This window comes from Rhinopithecus roxellana, chromosome 5 (assembly GCF_007565055.1).
Source record: "Rhinopithecus roxellana isolate Shanxi Qingling chromosome 5, ASM756505v1, whole genome shotgun sequence".
NCBI classification, from domain to species: Eukaryota; Metazoa; Chordata; class Mammalia; order Primates; family Cercopithecidae; genus Rhinopithecus; species Rhinopithecus roxellana.
The window spans coordinates 171703323-171725468 of NC_044553.1; the positions used below are offsets into that span (position 1 = coordinate 171703323).

Here is a 22146-nt window from a genome sequence, read left to right on the forward strand (position 1 = left end):
AATCGTATTTTACAGTGAGCTTACCCCATCTTCCCTGATAAAGGTCAAGTAGAAGACCAGTTTTATAAAAATAGAATATTTCATTTCAATGTTTGGTAGACCCTTGAGTGTTAAGTGAGATTGGCGCCCTGTAGCTTTTCTGAGGTCTGATCTAACCCTTGTCATCATTAGAGAAGTTCCTTCTGGTATAATAAGGTGTTCCTTCCTCTCCTGTTCTTCCCTCTCCATCCTCCTTCCTCCTTTTTTCTTTCTAGGAGGAATCTTATTATGTCTGTTACATTGAATTGCAAGGGTGCTAGATTCTATTTTATTGATGTAGCAATCTAGATAGATCTAGAAAGAATAAGGAGTTTTTTGGGGTTTTTTTTTTTTCCTTCGCCAACATTTTTTTTTTTTTTAGACAGAGTCTCGCTCTGTTGCCCAGGCTGGAGTACAGTGGTGCGATCTCGGCTCACCGCAACCTCTGCCTCCCGGGTTCAAGCAATTCTCCTGCCTCAGCCTCCTGAGTAGCCAGGATTACAGGTGCACACCACCACTCCCAGCTAATTTTTGTATTTTTAGTAGAGACAGAGGTGTTTCACCATGTTGGTCAGGCTGGTCTCGAACTCCTGGACCACGCGATCTGCCTGCCTCGGCCTCCAAAATTCTGGGATTACAGGCGTGAACCACCCCACCTGGCCTCTCCAACCTTTATTTTAGGTTCAAGGAGCACATGTGCAGATTTGTTACATGGGTAAATTGTGTGTTGCTGGGGTTTGGTGTGCAAATGATTTTGTCACCCAGGTGACAGGTAGTGAGTATAGTACCTGATAGGTAGTTTTTCAAACCTCACCCTCCTCCTACTATCTCCCCTCAAGTAGGCCCCAGTGTCTGTTGGGCCTCTTTTTATCTCCACGTGTATTCAATGTTTAGCTCCCACTTATAAGCGGGAACATGTAGTATTTGGTTTTTTGTTGTTGTTGCTGTTTTTACTTCACTTAGGATTGTGGCCTCCAGCTGTGTCCATGTTGCGGCAAAGGATATGACTTTCTTCGTTTTTATGCCTGAGTAGTATTCCGTGGTGTATGTGTACCACATTTTTTAATCCAGTCCACCGTTGATGGGCATCTACGTTGATTCTATGTCTTTGCTATTGTGAATAGTGTTGTGATGAACATACACATTCATGTGTCTTTTTGGTAGAATGATATACATTCCTTTGGGTGTATACTCAGTAATGGGATCGCTGGGTTGAATGGTAATTCTATTTTAAGTTCTTTGAGAAGTCTCCAAACTACTTTCCACAGTGCCTGAACTAATTTACAGTCCCACCAGCAGTGCATAAGTACTTCCTTTTCCTCTGCAACGTCACCAACATCTGTTACTTTCTGACCTTTTAATCATAGCCAGAGTAAGGAGTTTTTCATTTATGTGTTTATCTCTCTGTTACCAGAACAAACTCAAATTAAGACTTGGTCCTTCTCATTCATTTATTCAGCAAATCCTTGTTGAGCATTTACCATAGGAAGGCTATAAAAATAAGATTTGGAACATAAACTGGATCAATTTAGAATAAAATTATATTCAGTGGTGCTTGTTATATTTATGAGAACTATTTTCACAAAATCTTCTTTGGCTTTATTCACTTTTTGAAAAATCTGTGTCCCAAGTTCGTATATTAAAGAACTATTGCCTTGTAATGTACACTTATGGCTATAAATTGAGAAGCTGGACTAAACAGGCTTTATTACTTTGGAAGTATGGTCAAAGGTGTTTCCTGAAAAAATGCCATTTTACTTGTTTTAGACACTAAACAATATTCTTAAAAGAACTGCAAAGCAAGGAGGTACATTGTGGATTTTTCATGGTTCTTTGCCCTGAGGTTTCCTCGCTTTCTTTTTTTTTTCTTTAGAGTACTGGTACACTAGTTTCCTGTTAACCAAAAAACAACATACTGCCATTAATTAGCCTAATTTCATGTTTAAGAGGATCCTGGTGTAAGTGGTATGAAGATACAATGAATGACATTTTGATGCAACCCAGGTCTTAGGAAGTGTGAAGGACATCCTTTTAGAGCCCTGCATCTTTCTTTAGAGACAAAGCTCTCTGGATGTATGATGGGTCATATTACTCTTCCAGGGTAACCTACCTCCTATGCTGTTTGTAGAGCCTGCTTTGCTGGCGATCTGTCTGCGTGCCCAGTGAACTGTGCCTTCCTCAGCCTGCTTTTCTTGAATGTCCAAGTGTTGTCTGCCAGCAGGTGCTCAGACTGGTTTATTTGTTTTAGGAGTCTCTGTTTTTCTTACTCTTTTTTTCTCTATTTTCTCCCCTTTTCTCTTTTTTGAATTGTGGTTAAATATACATAAGATTTACCATTTAAAATATACATTTCAATGGCAGTAAGTGCATTCACATTGTAAACCAAAAAGTTTTTTTAATTGAAAAGTTTGTTGACAAAGTAAAAAACATAATAGAGGTACTGATTACCTTTTTAAAGACATAAATAATGACCAACTTTTGTTGTTTTGGTTAGAAAAATTACTATAATCACAATTGATTCTTTGGGATTATTACATTGGAAAATTATGTAATGCCAGTTGATTATTTGGGATTATGTATTGTCTAGTTAGTATTTATTGAGCAGTAATAGAACATTTAGGTTATGTCATGCCACTAATTTTGAACAGTTGCAGAAAAATATTTGTTTGAAACTCTTTTAAAAATATTTAAATATGCTCTATTTGAAAAAACAATTCCAGTTCTTGTAAGGATTATGAACATCTAGCTGTTGCAACAAATGGCTCTGAAAACACACAAATCTAACTCAGGTTTTATTTCTTTGCAGTTTCTTGGACATTTATCATTCAAAGGTCGAATATTTTATCTGAAAATCTAGTTAATTAAAAATATAAGAGATGAATTGCATTCCTTCCTGCCCTCCGCCCAGATAAAGTGGATGTGTTTTCTATATGGGAATTCATGATTTAATGAGGGATTATTATAAGTCTGAACAACTTACTTGGTTATAGAATATCTTCATAACTTTTTTCCTTTAGTGTCTTCTTAAAAGTTAGTAATACGCAAGCAACCAAAGGAAAAATAGATAAATTGGACTTCATCAAAATTAAAAATGTTCATATTTCAAAGGACACTGTCAGGAAAGTGAAGGATAAAAGGCAACCCTCAAAATGAGGGACAATATTTGTAAAACATGTATCTTATAAGGATCAGCAGAATGTATCTAGAATATATAAAGAACTCTTACAACTTAGTAGTAAAAAGACAACTAATCCAGTATAAAAATGGTTAAGAATTTGGATAGGCAAGAAGATACACAAATGGCCAGTAAGAACATGAAAAGATGCTTAACGTTGGCTGGGCATGGTGGCTTACGCCCGAAATCCCAGCACTTTGGGAGGTCGAGGCAGGAGGATTGTTTGAGGTCAGGCATTCAAAACCAACCTGGGCAACATAGTGAGAACTTTGTCTCTTCAAAAAACATTTAAAAATCAGCCAGCCGGGGTGGCATGCACCTGTAGTCCCAGCTGCTGGAGAGGCTGAGGCAGGTAGGATCACTTGAGCCTAGAGTTCAGTGCTGTGGTCATCTAAGATTGTGCCACTGTACTCCAGCCTGGGCAACAGACACCCCAATTCAGTATTGAAAAAGGAAAAGAAAAGAAAAGAAGGAAAAGATGATTAACATCATTAGTCACCAGGAAAATGCACATCACAACAATGAAATACCACTTCACACTAGGATGGCGAGGGTCAGAAAGATAATAACAAATGTTGCCGAGGATGTAGAGAAATTAGAATCCTTGTACACTGATGGTGGGAATATAAAATGGTGCTGCAGCCACTTTAGAGAGTTTAGTAGTTGCTCAAAAAGTTAAACATAGGCCGGGCGCGGTGGCTCACGCCTGTAATCCCAGCACTCTGGGAGGCCGAGGAGGGTGGATCGCAAAGTCAGGAGATTGAGACCATCCTGGCTAACACGGTGAAACCCCGTCTCTACTAAAAAATACAAAAAATTAGCCAGGCGTGGTGGCGGGCGTCTGTAGTCCCAGCTGCTCGGGAGGCTGAGGCAGGAGAATGGCATGAACCTAGGAGGCGGAGCTTGCAGTGAGCCGAGATCGCACCACTGCACACAAACCTGGGCGACAGAGCGAGACTCCATCTTAAAAATAAAAAAAAAAGCTTAAACATAGATTTACCATGTGACCCAACAGTTCCACTCTTGGCTGTATAATACGCAAGAGAACTGGAAACATGGGCACACAAAATAGTATGTATAAGTGTTCATAGCAGTATTATTCATAATTGCCAAAAAGTGAGAAAAACTGCTGAAAACAAAATGTGGTGTATCCATACAATGGACTATTATTCAATCATAAAAATGAAGCATGCTACAATATGGATGATCTTCAAAAATGTTATGCTAAGTGAAAAAAGCCTGACATGAAAGGCTACATACTGTAGGATTTCATTCATATGAAATATCCAGAATAGTTAAATGCGTAAAGATAGAAAGTAGATTAGTGGTTCCCAGGGGCTGGGAGGAGAGGTTGCTCATGGGTATGGCATTTCTTTCTGGGGTGATAAAAATGTTCTGGAATTAAATGGTGGTGGTGGTTGCACAACTTTGTGAGTATACTAAAAACCACTGAATCATACATTTTTAAAAGGCTGGATTTTATGATATGTAAATTAAATCTCAATAGAAAAGGAGGAAGGAAATGATACCACCAATGATGATAATAGTGGTAATAATAGAAAAGGTGGTGGTGATGATGGAAAAGGGAGAAGTGGCAGTGATACTAATAGCACCTGATGGTATATGTGCACAATCTCATTTAATCCTCACAAAAGCCACATGAGTTAGGCTCAGTGAAGCCAAGTAATTTCCCCAAGGTCATATAGCTCATCAGTTCTCAAACTTGTTTGCACATTGGAATCACCTGGGAACTTTAGTGACCTAGGAAGCTTTTAAAACCTATGCTACCTGAGCCTCACCCAAGGGAGGAGCAGCTACAGTGTTTTTTAAGTGCCTCCAGGATTCAAATATACAGCCATGGTTGAGAACCACTGACATAAATGATAGTCTTCTAGTTCTAACTTGTAAGAGTCTGTGCTTAATCCATGGGAATAAATTCAGCATTTTGAAAGCCACATTAGCCCCTTGCCTGACCTGCTTTCTCTAATTCCTAAATTATGTAGTATTGAAAAGTGACTTTCGGCCAGGCGCGGTGGCTCACGCCTGTAATCCCAGCACTTTGGGAGGCCGAGGTAGGCAGATCAGTTGAGGCCAGGGGTTCGAGACCAGTCTGGCCAACATGGTGAAACCTCATCTCTACAAAAAATAAAAAAGTTAGCTAGGCGTGGTGGTACACGCCTGTAATCACAGCTACTTGGGAGGCTGAAGCATAATAATCACTTCACCTCGGAAGGCAGAGGCTGCAGTGAGCTGAGATTGTACCACTGCACTCCAGCCTGGGCAACAGAGTGAGACTCTGCTCAAAAAAAAAAAAAAAAAGAAAAAGAAAAGTGACTTTTCAAGTCAGAGAAAGAAGACAGGACTATGTTTAATACGGAGTCACCTATAGGGAAAGGTGAAAATAGTGGACATTCCTTCTCGTACTTCCTCTGTACTTGTTTCTAGTGTGGTTTAGTATCATGCAGAGGTCAGCAGTGCTGTGACAGTCCTTCTTGAGATCTGAAGGAAATAATACAGCTTTTATAAGTAGCTAATTGTCTGGGAGCATAATTTAGGTGCTGAGGGTATCTGGGTCATTTGAGTTTTCTTCTGCTGGCCTCTCTAGTCCATATTAGGCTCCAGTTTCAAGTGTTGATTTATTCATACAAAAAATATTTCTTGAGTACTTGCTCTGTGCAAAGTGTTGGTCTGTTTGGGATGTATCAGTGAACAGATTAAACAAAAATGTCTGTCCTTAGGAGCTTTCATTCTGGTGGGAGGCTATAGTCAATAAACAATACAAGCAATTAGTATGTTATATAGTATATTAGGAGATGATAAGTGATATGGGAAAATAATAAAGCAGAGTTAGGGACATGGAGATTGCTGTGTAGATTGCAGTGTTAAATAAGGTGGTTCAAGGTGGGTTTTCTTGAGATTTGAGCAAGGAGATGAGGTGTTTCACCATGTGGATATCTGGGAGAAAAACATACCAGGGACAGGGGACAGCTATAGCAAAGGCCGTAAGGTGAGAGCACGCCTGGTGCGTTTGAAGGATATATTAGGATGCTTGCTGGCTGAGCAGGAGAGGTCAGAGAAGTAACAAAGGGCTAGATTATTTGGGGCTTTGAAGGCTATCATAATAACTTTGACATTTACTCAGAGTAAACTAGGGGACTGTTGCAGGGTATTGAGTGGGAAAGTGACATGATCTGACAAGGTCTAAAAAGATCACTCTGGCTGCTCTGTGGAGAGTAGATGATGAGGGTGAAGAGCAACCAAGATCTCTTAGGGGCCTATTGTAATGTTCCAAATGAGATAGAATGATGGCTAAGATTGGGGCTGGGACAATGAAAGTGGTAAGAAAAGGCTGAATTCCAGATATATTGTGAGATAGAGCCAGCATGGTTTCCTGCTGGTTTAGATATGAGATACGAGAGAAAGAGAGCAGTCAAGGAAGACAACAGGATTTGGGCCTGAACGCTTAAAAGATTAGTTGCCGTCAACTGAAATGAGGCAGCTATAAGATGAAGCAAACAGGGTCACATATCAGTAGTTCAGTTTTGGACATGTTGAGTTTGACATGGCTACTGATACCTCCAAGTGGCTGCTAGACCTCCAAGTGGAGATATCAAGTAGCCAGTTTGCGAGATGTGTGGAGTTTGGGGAGAAAGGCATTTAAAACCTGAGCCTTGATGAGATCACCAAGGGAGTGAATGCAGTACTTAAAGAAGACCAAGGACTCAGCCCAGCGACATTGCAACATCAAGAGACAGGGAGAAGAGAAGGCACCAGTAAAGGAGACTGAGGAAGAAAGGTCAATGAGGTAGGAAAACCAGGAGAGTGGAGTCTTATTCTGGAAGCAAAAGTGAAGAGTGTTTCAAGGTGGAAGGAGGGGTCGCCTATGCCAAATGCTGCTAATAGGTCAAGTAGGATGAGAATAGAGAGCTGACCGTTGGATTTAGCATTAGTGACCTTGAAGAGCAGTTTCGGTGAAATAGGTTGAATGAGAAAAATTGAAGATAGTGACTATAAAAACTCTTGAAAATTTTGCGGGAAAGGGGAGCAAAGAAATAGGTGAGAGCTGGAGAGAAAAATGGGGTTGAGATTTTTATTGTTTGAGATGAGAACAAAAGCAGCACATTCATAAGCTGATGGAAAAGATCCAATAGAGGGTGAAAAATGGATGAAGTAGGAAAGAGAAGGGAGACTTGCCGGAGTGATGTCCTTGAGTAGGTAGAAGGGATGGGCTCCAGTGTACAAGTGGAGGGACTGGCTTTGCACAGGAGGAGGAAAGTAACCCTAGAAAGGCATGGGAAAGGGTGTGTGTGGATGCAGATGGGGCTCAGTGGGGAGGTGTGGCATGAGAATCTGTGCAAGTTCCTTCTGAGTGCTTCAGTTTTCTCAGTGAAGGAGGAGGCCAGGATATCACTTGAGAGGGCAGAAGGGAGGAAGTAGCATTAGGATTTGAGGAGAGAGGAGAAAATGTGAAGTAGTCATTTGGGAGAGAGAGAGTAAATGAACCTATAGGGATGTGACATATGATTTGCCAGGCAGCATTAAGGGACCCAACTTGAAATTTGGTGTCATAAAACTAAAGTCAAGTCAGGCAGCAAGGGGGTGTGTGTGTGTGTGTGTGTGTGCGCGCGCACGCGCATGTGCATGTAGTAATCAGTTCTGCTTTTGCTAAGCAAATGTTATCACAGCAAGAGAGAGGCAAGGGATTCAGTAGTATATATAAGAGATTAATTATAGTGATCATGGAATTTAAGCTAAAAAGGGGAGAGTGGAAATCAATTGGAGTGGGTCAGTAAAAAGATGGGAGTTTTGAGTCCTGGTGCAGTTGAAGGATAATTGGGTTAAGGTACTATAGGGAGAGAGAGGGACTTGGAAAAACAGGTGATGCATGAAGTTGAAATTATGGAGGGGTTGTAGTTATTGGTAATAATAAGGTCTGGGTATGACCTTGCGGGGGAGTACATGGCTGCAGTAGTGTAGAGGACAACATCCATGAAATGGAGGAATTCAATAAACTGAGACTCAGATTGGTTGAATGTTTGTCTATATATTGAACTTGCTAAAAATTAAGACATTTGCCTTCAAATAGTTTGTGTGAGAATATCAGTAGGCTCCTATATTCAGAGATTTTAGCAATCATTTAATCCAGTGATTCTCAACTGAGACCCAGTAGGGGTATGGAAATACATATCACATGCTTTACAAGCCCTCTGAAGATGTTGATTGGCTGGCTCCCATTGAGAATCACTTAACTATTAAGCGCTATTATTAAGTGGTTGATAGATGTGCCCTCAACTGCATTGGGTAGAAATTGTTAGGAACTTTTGAGCTAGTCTGTTCATCCAGTACAGGAATGGCTTCTATAGCATCCTTCAGGATCCTACACCCTTTTTGGCTGAACGCTGTAAATAACAGCACCTTGTGAAGCAGTCTAGAAGCAATTAATTGCATAGAGAACTCCAAGAACTGTTTTGTTCATTCTTAGCAGATAGAATATATTTTTATGCTGGTAGCTTAAGCACTTAAACAAGGAAAGGATATATATTTTACTTTGTGTCATAATACTGAGAGGAGTGGTGAAAATTTTATCTGTCGGTGTATTTCCCCTTGCTTCTACCTTGTTACTAGCCTTCATTTTGATGACTCTTTTTCCTAGTCTCCCTAGGAGGTGAAGAAAGTTCCAATAGAATTGGAAAAGATTTAGCTCAGGGAGACTGAAATGACCAAGGGGATGGGAACAATGGAAATTGTCTAATATAATAAGTAAGTGTGGACAAACCAGAGCTGAGAAGAGATTTAATTGGAATCTATATTACAGGGTATGTATAAGGCAGATGTGAACCTGATTTCCCAAATTCCAGATTGCTATAACTCAGAGACATTCCCTAAATCTTAAAGTGAAGGCCTTACTGAACATAGTAGGCAGTAATCTATGGAGTACTTCATATTAAGAGATGATCTAGGCAAAAAGTAGATATGATTCAATAAGCCTACAGTGAATTCTCATTAATGACGATTGTACCTAATTCAAATTGAAAAGTACTTGGCCTAAACTTTTGAGTCTGTTATTTTGAAAAGCAATCATGTTTTTCTTCCCAGTATTTATCTGTGCAGTATTTTTACTAGGTCCTCTACTAGTTAGGTTCACCCAGATTACATGTTCTTGTGTTTTAGGAAACTTAATAAGGAGCATTGTTTTGTTTGGCATGATAGTGCATGTGAATTAGCCTGATGAAAACATTTAGAACATACAATCTCCATGCATGCATCTGCTATGGCTTCTTCCTTTTACAGGTGGGGAAAAACAGGACCCAAAGAGGAGGGGTAACATGCTCATATTTACACAGTGAGTTTGTAGCCAACGTGAGACCACATGACAGGTCTCCTGATTAAGAGTGTTACATGTTTTTCCGTGACAGTGTGTTGGTTTATATTACTGGGCAGTTGGAGAAATGAGCACAGAGTAGTTAAATAATTTACCTTAAGTTGCGTGGGAAATCACTGGCCAAGCCAGATGAGTTCATTGGCTACAAAACTCCCCTTAGCCTAGGTGCTCTCTGACATGAGTAAGATTTTAATGAGACTGTGTGGAAATGATGATGATAGCTGAGATTTTGGGCTTTTTGGCTTATTTCTTTTAAATAGATCCTTTTAAATAATTTAGGCCATCTAGAATGATGGAGATGCTTTATCCCACGGTCTTTGCACTTAATCCAAAGTACAGCTAAGGATAGTTAATTTAATACTCATGCATTCCTTATAAATGAAAGATAGTTTATATTTATTTTTAATTATTTTACTTGGAGTCACAACAGGTTATTATTCTCTTTGGTTTGAATTATAATTCTTATTTGTACATAGTAGGTGCTGTTAATGTCTTTTTGTTAATTAATATCAGATTTAAGGGCAAACAGGTTAAATTACAGTACTATAGTTATAGGCAAATTATTATTCTAGAAAGAGATTTGTAAGTTTTCCTGATAGACATAACTTCCCTCCCTCCCTTCCTTCCTTCCTTCCTTCCTTCCTTCCTTCCTTCCTTCCTTCCTTCCTTCCTTCCTTCCTTCCTTCCTTCCTTCCTTCTCTCTCTCTCTCTCTCCTCTCTCTCTCTCTCTCTCTCTCTCTCTCTCTCTCTCTCTCTCTCTCATTATATTTGAAGTTCTGGGGTACATGTGCACAACATGCAGTTTTGTTACATATGTATACATGTGCCATGTTGGTGTGCTGCACCCATTAACTCGTCATTTACATTAGGTATATCTTCTAATGCTATCCCTCCCCCCTCCTCCCACCACACAACAGGCCCCAGTGTGTGATGTTCTCCTTCCTGTGTCCAAGTGTTCTCATTGTTCAATTCCCACCTATGAATGAGAACATGCGGTGTTTGGTTTTCTGTCCTTGCGATAGTTTGCTGAGAATGATGGTTTCCAGCTTCATCCATGTCCCTATAAAGGACATGAACACATCCTTTTTTTGTGGCTACATAGTATTCCATAGTGTATATGTGCCACATTTTCTTAATCTATTTTATCATTGATGGGCATTTAGTTGGTTCCAAGTCTTTGCTATTGTGAATAGTGCCACAATAAACATACATGTGCATGTGTCTTTATAGCAGCATGATTTATAATCCTTTGGGTATATACCCAGTAATGGGATGGCTGGGTCAAATGGTACTTCTAGTTCTAGATCCTTGAGGAATTGCCACACTGTCTTCCACAATGGTTGAACTAGCTTACAGTCCCACCAACAGTGTAAAAGTGTTCCTATTTCTCCACATCCTCTCCAGCACCTGTTGTTTCCTGACTTCTTAATGATCGCCATTCTAACTGGTGTGTGATGGTATCTCATTGTGGTTTTGATTTGCATTTCTCTGATGACCAGTGATGATGAGCATTTCTTCATGTGGATAGACATAGCTTCTATATTAACTCAGAACTTGGTTTTATATTCTTGGCTCCACCAGTGTCTTGTTTCATTAAGCCAAAGCATGCATTTTAAAATTTTTTTACTTTTTATTTTAGAATCGGGGGTACATGTACAGGAATTCTAATTATTCCATTGCCCAATAGGTAGTGTTTCAGTCCTTGCCTCACTCCCTCCCACTTTGAAGTCTCAGTGTTTACTGTTCCCATCTTTTTGTCCATGTGCACTTAGTATTTAGCTCCCACTTGTGAGAACATAGAGTGTTTGGTTTTCTGTTCCTGCCTTAATTCACTTAGGATAATGGCCTCCAGCTGCACCCGTGCTGCTGTAAAGGATATGATTTTGTTCTTTTTTATGGCTATGTAGTATTCCATGTTGTACATGTACCACATTTTCTTTGTCTAATCCACCGTTGATAGGTACCTGGGTTGATTCCCCATCTTTGCTGTTGTGAATGGTACAAAGCATGCATAAGAAACAGGGGCATTATTGCTCCAAAGGGGTGAACATTAATTCTTGAGGAGCAAAAAGTCTTTACTCTTTTTATCTATAAGGCACAAATAAATGTGCAACACATAAACACATATACAGTATATCTGTGGTATTAATATTTCAGTGGGAAGGTATGTCAAAATTAGGGGGAAAATGTCTTAAAAGGCTCCTGGTGAGGCCAGCCATACTGAAAACAGTTGAGAAACACAGAGCTGAAGGATCTGGTTGCATGTGCTAAGCTCTACCCTAGAGGAAATTCCCAGATACCATTGGATTCATTGTGACGGTCAAACTTTTAGGGAAGTCAGAGTTTCCGCTATGCGTTAAAGGTACGACTTCTCATGGGCTAGGAAATGAAGTGGTTAGGACTGCCTTTACATGTGAGTGGCACTTTTGAGATATCTACAGTCATTGAAATTTTCATTGTCTATACCATCTTTTCTTAAAATTCCTTAACCTCAAAGTTTGGCTGTAGCTGAAGGAAAGGGATGTAGATAAAATCTCAGCTGCTTAGTCGAGTTACCCACAGTCATATCAGGGTGTGGTTTGTGGCTGTGGAAATCAACCATTTGGACCTGTCATTTATAATTTGATAATGTCCCTTTATTGTCATCATGAAAGAAGAAACTGTGGGTCAGTGCTTTTTGCCAAATGTGACAAGTTTTTAAAAGTTGATTGCTCCTGCCACACCCCCTCTATGGTCTCCAGTGAGATGTCTTCTCTTCTCTTTCAATTTGTCTGGTACATCAAATAACCTAATTGCAAACCTAGATGATCTAGGCATCATACTCAGTACTGTGTCTTAAATTGAGAGGCACCTGGTAAGTAAGAGTTGGTTTTAAGGGCAAGGAAAAGAAGATGGTAAGTAGATGCCTGATGAGTTGTTTTTTGTTTGTTTGTTTGTTTTAGACTAGGTTGTCCCTGTTTCACATGAGAGGGTAGTATTAGGTACAGTGACCTTGTTGAAAGTGTCAGTTTAATGTTACCACTAAGACCCTGCCCCAGCTTTATCACCTGAGCACTAACAAGTGCTGTGTGGAGTTTAGTCCGCGCTGGTAACTCTTGAGTATTCAGTGGGTCTTTTAACAATTACCACCATGGAGGAGAGAGCAAGGAAGAGAAATGCTGTGATCTTTTACTGTTTCTAATCAGTGAAAGAGGGATTAGATTAAACAAATGTTACAGAGTTGTGACTTTGATCCCCCATTGGTAAGCAGTAATTGTAGAGACTGGATTTCAAAAGCCCTGAAAGTTTACTTTCAATCTATCTATTATAGTTTAATCCCCAGTAATGCAGGTGGAGGAGGATTTGTGGAATTTTAATAGTAGAAACAACAATTCTTTCTGTCGTAGTTTTCTGTTTTCCCATTATAAATGGAAAGAATTGATCATTTATTAACGTGTATCCCCCTGAATTTACCTGTAACAAGATTCCATGGCAGAAATCCCAGATTCCAATTCAAGGACTCATTTGCAGCTGCTGTACAGAGCAGTGGTTAGGAAATGTGTGCCTGCTGGGCGTGGTGGCTCACGTCTGTAATCCCAGCACTTTGGGAGGCAAGGCAGGTGGATCACGAGGTCAGGAGTTTGAGACCAGCCTGGCCAACATGGTGAAACCCCATCTCTACTAAAAATACAAAAATCAGCTGGGTGTGGTGGTGTACACCTGTAGTCGCAGCTACTTAGGAGGCTGAGGCAGGAGAATCACTTGAACCCGGGAGGTGGAGGTTGCAGTGAGCCAAGATTGTGCCACTGCACTCCAACCTGGTGACAGAGTGAGACGCCATCTCAAAAAAATAGAAATGTGTACCTAAACACAAGGTCTATCTGTGATACCTGGGCCGTTCTCCTGAGAAAGCAGATGGCTAATGCCTTAAATAAAATTGTTTTTCTAAAGTAAATGATGATTAAATACAAATTTGACTCTAATGTTACAGAAAATAAAACAATATAAAATCAGTTAGAGGAGAATGGTTAATGAAGACAGTTCTAGTCACGTCTGTCTTTATCCGTGAAAGACACTACTCTTGGAAAATGGCTTTATGTCTTTGGACCCATTTCCTAACCTCTAGGATGGTAGAACTCTAGGATAATGTAGAATTATATTAATTTTACTTTCTATGCAATTGAGTTCCTTGATTCAGACTTAGTTGCTTCTCTTTTTAACCCAGCACCTAATATTGTGGAGCCAAAAAAATGGATACTCTCTGACTGTTGTCTAAATGTGAATGTTGTGGTCAAAAATTAAATAAGTATGTGTTGATTTCTATCTGTGTATGTGGGGGGGGGTGTGTATAGAAGGCATAGTTTGATGGAGGAGATTGTCTTGTAAGAGAAAAAGGGGAAGAGAAAATAAAAAAATAAGAAAGAATAAGTGTATGAGTAAAATGGTGAGACTTTGTTTTAAAAGTGTACCCTTAAAATTAACTGTAAGCAAATGAATCATGGGAAATCTCTTCAAATTAGTTACCCTGGAGGCACTGCTCTTCTACTGCCATCTTGCAAAAACATTTTTAGTACTTTCGTTGGAATTATTTTTAGACCTGGGTATGAACCACTTAAGTCATCTTTATTTATTTTTTTTCATGGTAAAGTCTTGTACTGGTTCTGAATGATTTTTGACTTGATTCTGAACATTCCTTTTAGGATTTTCAAGAGTGTGCTTCAAGTTCTGGAGATAGGACTTTGCAATGGAACTATTATTGGAATTAGAATAAAGCTTTCCTTTACAACTCTGGAGAGAATAGTACTCACTCTGATGTTTAGTTCAGTTTATTAAGATTTGTGTGTATGTGTGCATAGGAAAAAAAAAAAAACAACTAGGAAGACATAATACCAGAGTATTAGTTGGTATCTTTGGTGATTTAATTTTATTCTTTTTTTTTTTTTTTTTCCAAGACAAAGTCTTGCTCTGTTGCACAGGCTGGAGTGCAGTGGCTTGATCTCAGCTCACTGCAACCTCCGCCTCCTGGGTTCAAGCAATTCTCCTGCCTCAGCCTCCCCAGTAGCTGGGACTACAGGCACACGCCACCATGCCCAGCTAATTTTTGTATTTTTAGTAGGGACAAGGTTTTACCACGTTGGCCAGGCTGGTCTCGAGCTCTTGGCCTCATGATCCTCCCGCCTCAGCCTCCCAAAGTGCTGGGATTACAGGTATGAGCCACTGCGCCCAGCCTAATTTTCTTCTTCGTACTTTTCTCTTTTTTCCAAATTTTCTACAATGACTATATTATTTATAATCCAGAAAAAGAGAAACAAATAGTATTATTACTTTATGGTCATGTTCATTATATGTTCTTGACATGTGTGAGCAGGTGTCCCAGGTATCATAGGAGAGCGGATTCACTTTCCTGAATCTAAAGCCAGGTGGTAGAACCAGGTACGGTGCTTAGGCCTGTTTCTTTAATAAGTACTATTTTTAATAATGGATTTCAAAGTTTGCCCTTTTCAAGCAGTAGTTTAGTGAAAAAGAATAAATTGATTCTAATTATTTTATGATTTCAAAAAACATTTTACTTCAATTTGCCAAGAAGTGGATTGTGATATCAAAGGGTAAGTTTATCTCCTGATGCTAGTGAAATCATTTCCTTCTTAAAACAATTTTTTATTCAAACAGTGTGGTTTGATTGAAGAATATCTTTCAAAAACAGGTACAACTTATCTATGCAAATTGAAATATCTTAGTAAGTTTGGTCATGCTTATCACTGGGATGGAAAAGAACGTGTTTATAATAAAGGAAAAACATTTTATGCAGGGAAGGGGATATAAAGACAACTTTAAATACGGAAAAAAATTAAGATGATGCCAAATAATTGCTACATTAAGGAAATAAAAACTGAAATATGAACACAAAATATCTAGGAGGTCGTCTGTTAGGCATGTTGTGGGGTGTGGTCATGGAAATTCTTAATATTTGAGTCATATATAAACATTTAGAATAAAAACTAACTTACATAGCTAGTGCTTGCAGCCCCTGCCTGACAGTTCTATTAGGCATTCAGTGGGTATTTCAACCTCTCTCCTGTATACTCAGCACTATGCTGGAGGCTGTGCGGTGTAGAACCATTAGCGATTGTCCATGTCTGCAAGGAGTTTATAGTATAGTTGAGGATGGCATTTTGACTCGAGATGAGTATTAATACTAGCACGTTCTCTGAAGGACCAGTTGAATAGTAAGGACAACAAGGACAAATGGCACAGAGGGAGAAGTAATTAGTGGCTGAAGTCATCTAGAGACGTTTCTCAGAGCAGGGGGAGGATATTTTCCGTGCTGACAAGAGAGAATGATTGAGTCTTTTTAATGTTGTTTTTTTTTTCTCTTTTTTCATTGAAAATCTTTGTTATATTCCTTACTTAAAAGTAAGGACTTAAAAACCTGAGGATTTTAGCCAGAATTTTCCTGTTCTAATTAGACCTGTGTCAGTAGTTCTCAATTGGAAGTGATTTTGCCCCTCGGGACATTTAGCAGTCTTATAGGCATCTAGTGGGTAGAGGCAGGGGATGCACAGGACACCCCTCTTTCCCACCTACCCACACACCAAAGAATTCTCCAGCTGGAAATGTCAGTAATACTGAGATTCAAAACCCCTGGTCTACATGTGCTTGAGGGACAGTGAAGAAGCTACCATTTGTTTTATGTGACCAATGCCTCAAGGAGTTATAGGGCTGGGCTGTGAACCGTTAGTCAGTGGCACATGATTAATTATTCAGTCCTGAGTTATTCACCTTACTTCAGTGAAAATCACAGTCTAAACCAGGGACTTAATGAAGGATTACTGACAAAAGAGAACTATATATGAATGAAACATCATCTTTTTGCACTTCACCCAAGTTTGTATCATATCCAGTAAGCCAGTAGTTGTGTATCAAAACATTGTCCATGTCTCAACTCTTTACATGTTATCAAGACCTCTGGCCTTCATGGAAAGAGTATAGACTTTAGAATCAGAGAGTCCTAGATTTCAAGTTCTGATTCCAGCTGTGTGACTTTGGATAAGTTACCTAATCTCTCTGAGTTATAGTTTGTTCTGTAAAAGAGAATAATAAAATAAATCTTCTGTAAAAGAGGATAATATAATAAAGAAGACATATATTTATTTCTATTGTTTGTAGAAGGCATGCTTTGATTGTTATGAGGATTAAAGAAGCGTTATAAGTACCTAAAATATTACCTTGCACATATTTAGCACTTGATAAATGTTATCTATTACTAACCCTTAGGAAAACTTTGCAAGGTAAATATTGTTATACCCACTGTGTAAATGTAGAAACTGAGGTTCAGAGAAGGTATAGCTTGTGTAAAACCACACAGTAAATAGTAGAAGTAGGATTCACATCCATGCCTTATTTCCAAATTCATATGCTTGTCATATTACCTTGATAAATAATGGAGAAGGGAAAAGATCAGAAAAATTAAAAGGAAAAAAATACTTTTTAAAAAGCGACTTTTCCCCTTCCCCCAAGCTGAAATTTTCCCCTTTGCCTAGGTTTTGAATTCTCTGAATGTTTCATGTAAGTCAAAATTGCTATGAGAAATGCATTTTATGCTTCTAAAATAACAAGTGTGCCCTTAGATTTGTAAAGAGGCAGCCAAATAATTTCATATATTTCAAGTTTTTTTAACTTCTTATTGTTAAAATCATCCCCAGGCTTAAGAATTTCCCATTTAAAATCTATATTCTAGAGGCTATAGTTTTGTTTCTGACACTTTCTGGAAGAATCTATGCTAATGACCAGCACCGCCAGATTTTTTTCATGATACTTTCATTTTTATCCATGCATCCACTGGTGTCCAACTTACTAGACTACTAAAACTGAATCAGATGTTTTTAGGAGCAGAGTTTAATATACTTATTGTGCCTTACAGAATAATTTATTTTACATCACTTAACAGCTTCCCCTTTCTGCATCCCCAAAGTTCCATAAGAATCAGCTGAGGAGATGAATTTATTTATTCCTTCCTAGTCTAGAGTTTTGGGGCATCAATAAAACCGTAGATGCTAGAGCCAGTTTCAACAACTACCTGCTAAAGGAATAAATCCTTCTTAATAGGGATGACATTTCCATGCCCTGAATCCTGGGGAGAAAAATCTAGCAAGCAAGAAAAGATTTATGTAATTCTTTTCTATGAGAAGAATTGTTGTACATTGAGTGCATGTGGATGGAATTTTAATAAACATTGAACCAGGCAGAACAGAATTTTTTAAAAAGCCACAGGTATATAAAATATCATCTAAGTTTTTTGAGCAATGTTAATATGCAAGCAGTCTACTTTGGATAAACAAAAATGAATTGTTTTTCTCATTGTGTTAATTTGTATGTTTCTAAGTTCCTTAAAACATAAGCAGCGGAACATAATGAACTCTCTTGTTAGTTGACTAAATTCTTCATTGTTGATAATATCAGTAAAAGTCCTTCTAGCTTATTATAATTAGCCTGAAACCTGATTGTAAACTCTTAGTCAATTGTGAACCTGATTAATTTGTCTTAAGGTCACACAGGTAGACAGAGCCAGGAATGAAAGACAAGTTTTCTGACCACCAGTCCAGTTTTCTTACTGCTATTTTGACTTTTTCATAATTTTATCCATTCTAATTGGGTGTTAATTTTTTTCAAAGTTTTTAATTGTGATAAATACACAGCAAAAAATTATTAAATTTCAAAAAATCGGCCGGGCACGGCAGCTCATGCCTGTAATCCCAGCACTTTGAGGGGGCCGAGGCAGGTGGATCACAAGGTCAGGAGATCGAGATCATCCTGGCTAACACAGTGAAACCCCGACTCTACTAAAAATAGAAAAATTAGCCAGGCGTGATGGCAGGCGCCTGTAGTCCCAGCTACTTGGGAGGCTGAGTCAGGAGAATGGCGTGAACCTGGGAGGCGGAGCTTGCAGTGAGCCGAGATCACGCCACTGCACTCCAGCCTGGGCCACAGAACCAGACTCCGTCTCCAAAAAAAAAACAATTTTTTCAAAAAAATCTCTTTGAATAGGTAAATAATACATGAACATGTAACAAAAATGAAAGGTTTACAGTATACAGTGATGAGTCTAGCTCCTACTCCTAACTCCTGTCCATCCCAGTTCTCCTTACAGGCAGCCACTGTAAGGAATGAGGCATTTCAAATAGACTGCTTTGGTTTCATAACATGCATAAACTGACATTGTATTGCATTATTCTTTGAGTTGCAGTCCGGCCTGCCAAGTTTAGGGGTTGCCTAACAGAGGAAAAATATAAGCTGTGGAATTAGAATATGGAGAGATTTATGAACTGAATTGGAAAATTACCCAAGGTCCAAGTTATTTCCAGTAATAGAAGTGAAGACTCTCTTACAGAAGTAGTTTATTACTCAGATATTACCTTTTGTACAAATAGCTTAAAGTATATTATAAGAGCACTCACGTATATCTTCATGACAGGTAAAATCCATGTCTGAGTATTACATAACTACGTACAGCTACTTTAAAATCAACACCACATTGGCCAAAAGAAAGAACCATGCTGATGTTTGAATAAACATCCTTAGGCTCTGAAACTGTCATCGTAGAACACTGCATGGATCTGCTTCTCTTGGGCCACTGAGCCTACATGTCCTACCCTGCTGAAACCTTAGCCCCCTGTCTTTAGATTGGACACCAGGCCTTTGGATGAGGAGATAAGGGGGGCTCCAGGAGTACACATGAACCTCTGACCATGCTGCCACTGTTGAGGTTGTACAGAATGAAAAGCAGTAGGGCAGCAGCAGCCTCTTAGTTTTGCCCAGACCAAGGTAGCTTTTAATGCAGAGGTACTGGGTTGATAGCTGCATATGACTGCCTCTGTGGCGAGAGTCAAGCTCCAGAAATCTGCAGGCTACAGCCTAGCAGGCCACATTTAAGGCTTCATCCCAGTTTAAAAAGCAGATCTTCCCAAGTGAAAGGAATAAGAAAGGACACTGCAAAGTTTCTCTCTTTTGATAACTCTATATGAGCAACTCTCTGGCAGGGGAAAGGGTGTAGGGAATATATAGGTGGTTTAGAGAAAGAGAGATGAGAGTAGGTCAGGGAAGAGATAGGGAGAGGAAAGGCAAGGTGGGAGAAAGTTGTCTTTTTGAGAGAGAAAGTCTTTGACTTCTATACTGTTACTCTTGGATTATAGTCTCATGTTCTACTGTAAGGCAGTGTTTTTCGAACTGCTGTGTTCATAAGACCCTCCTGGAGTACTTGCTAAAAGTTGAGATTCCATGATCTCTATCCTAACGATGCTGACTCAGTGAATCTCAGGTAGAGTCCTTGAATCCTAGGATAGTTTTAATATAAAGTGTTCCAGGTCATTCTGGGGAACACTGCTGGATCAAGGCTGGCCCTTGTACTCTGAACAGTGCTAGATGTTTTGCTCCAGATTTGTCCTCCGTTGTAAATACAAACAGCATACTGGGAGCCTTAACTGCAGTTGCTTCATTCATATCTAAATTAGAGCTTTTTTCTTTTTCTTTTTTTTCGAGACAGAGTCTCTCGCACTGTTGCCTAGCCTGGAGTGCAGTGGTGCAATCTCAGGTCACTGCAGCCTCCGCCTGCTGGGTTCAAGCGATTCTCCTGCCTCAGCCTCCCGAGTAGCTGAGATTACAGGCACCCACCACCATGCCCGGCTAATTTTTTGTATTTTTAGTAGAGACGAGGCTTCATTCACCATGTTGGCCAGACTGGTCTTGAACTCCTGAGCTTGTGATCTGCCCGCCTCAGCCTCCCAAAGTGCTGGGATTACAGGTGTGAGCCACCGCACCCAGCCCTGGAGCTTTTTTCAAAAAGCATTCCTATTCCTTTTCACCTGATATGAATGCCTTTGTTGATTTTTAAAATGTTTTTGATTATTTAAAACAATGGAATATTAGTTCCTAGTGGCTATTAAAGCATTAGTGCTATTAATCTTTGCAAATAGAACCACTGGCCTTTTGTTTGTCTATAATGGCCCTGCTATTATTTTCCACCTGGACTAATAGTCTGTGATTTTTTAAAAAATGTACTTTAAAAAAGTGTATTCAGGGCCAGGGGTGTTGCTCAAGCCTGTAATCTTGGCACTTTGGAAAGCTGATTCAGGAGATGGCTTGAGGCCAGGAGTTCAAGACCAGCCTGGGCAACATAATGAGACCCTGTCTCTACAAAAAACAAGAAACAATTAAAAAAAAAAAAAAAAGCCAGGTACAGTGGCAGGCACCTGTATTCCCACCTACTCAGGAGGCTGAGGAAGGAGGGTCACTTGAGCCTAGGAGTTCAAGGTTGCATTGAGCTGTGATTGTGCCACTGCACTCTAGCCTGGGCGACAGAGTGAGACCCTGTCTCAAAAAAATACATATATGTAGTTAGAACTTTGAAAACAAATGAATAGCCTTTGTTTCATCATCCTAGTCATTTGAACAGTTTAAAATGCAAATGACTAATTTCAGTGATTGTGTTTTTCCTTTTTAGATAGGAACCAAGGCTTTAGCCTTCTCAACTCATTGACTGGAACAAACCATAGCATTGGGTTAGCAGATCCCTGTCACCCAGAGGTAAAGGTTCTTCTTGGATCTTTTTTACTTCTTTGGCTTTAATTTCTCCGTGTCATTGTGAATCTTTACACATTCACCATTGTTTTCCTTTCCATTTAAAAGGTGATGGAGAATGTTAAAAATAGACGAAAGGAAAGCTTAAAACAGCCCTTGCTAATGCAGTAAGCCCTTTCAAGATGTTTACAGCTTTGGTTTTATTTTTACTAGGGTGCTTTCTAAAATATGCTAGGATTTCCCTGAGGCATTAATTTGCCTTCAGATCTTTAAATAGAAAGTAAATTTGATGGTGCTTTTTTAGTACTTCCTGTATAAAAGACCTTGGCAAATCCGAGGCAAGGTCCCTGTCCTCAATGAGCTTGTAGTCCAGTTTCAACCCTGCGTCCTTAAGAACTTTGTTCCAAGTTTACCTTGGTCAGCAGCTGGAGCCAAGAGCAAATTATACAGTGCCACACTGTCTTTCCAGAGATCTTTTTCAACAGCCTCTGAGCTATTTGTGTTATGATTGTGTTACATTTTCACATTTTGAATATAACATGGATCTTAAATGAGACAAACAAAAAACATGTTTTAATAGTCTAAAGCAAAATCAACACTTTGTAGTTCTTCCTTGGGGGAAAGCACTCCTGGGTTGGTGAATTTTTAGCCTTTTATTTTTTTAATATGATCTTGCTCTTCTTTCTTTGCCTCCAGTTCCTATTACTCTTTTCTCAAGCCAACCAAGGACTGAAAGTGTGAGCTTTTTTGGATTTAGTTCTGGAATAGTCTACTATTAAATTGTTGCGTATGTGTATTTTCCTCAACAGCAACCCCATTTGCCAGCAGAAGATAGGACTGAATCCCTCTCTGATCATCGGAGTGGTGCATCTAACACAACAGATGCCCAGGTTGATAGCATTGTGGGTAAGTTCCTCCTTTGGCTGCCAAGAGAGAGCTTTGTGCAACTTGGAATAGGTATCTGGGCAGAAACCATTGAGGGGGAAATTGACTTTAAACACAGAGAAGGGAAAAAAAG

The 22146-nt window shown here is 39.3% G+C and overlaps 1 protein-coding gene across 3 annotated transcripts in view; it reads left to right on the forward strand.

Annotated features, from left to right (window-relative positions):
• AAGAB (alpha and gamma adaptin binding protein) overlaps positions 1-22146 on the forward strand; it is a 60075-nt gene that overhangs the window by 30280 nt on the left and 7649 nt on the right. For all 3 annotated transcript variants that reach the window (XM_030931387.1, XM_010363614.2, XM_030931388.1), the window contains exons 6-7: positions 21052-21134; positions 21938-22034. In XM_030931387.1, the coding sequence (XP_030787247.1) occupies positions 21052-21134; positions 21938-22034 (180 nt within the window). The remainder of the gene's footprint in view (positions 1-21051; positions 21135-21937; positions 22035-22146) is intronic.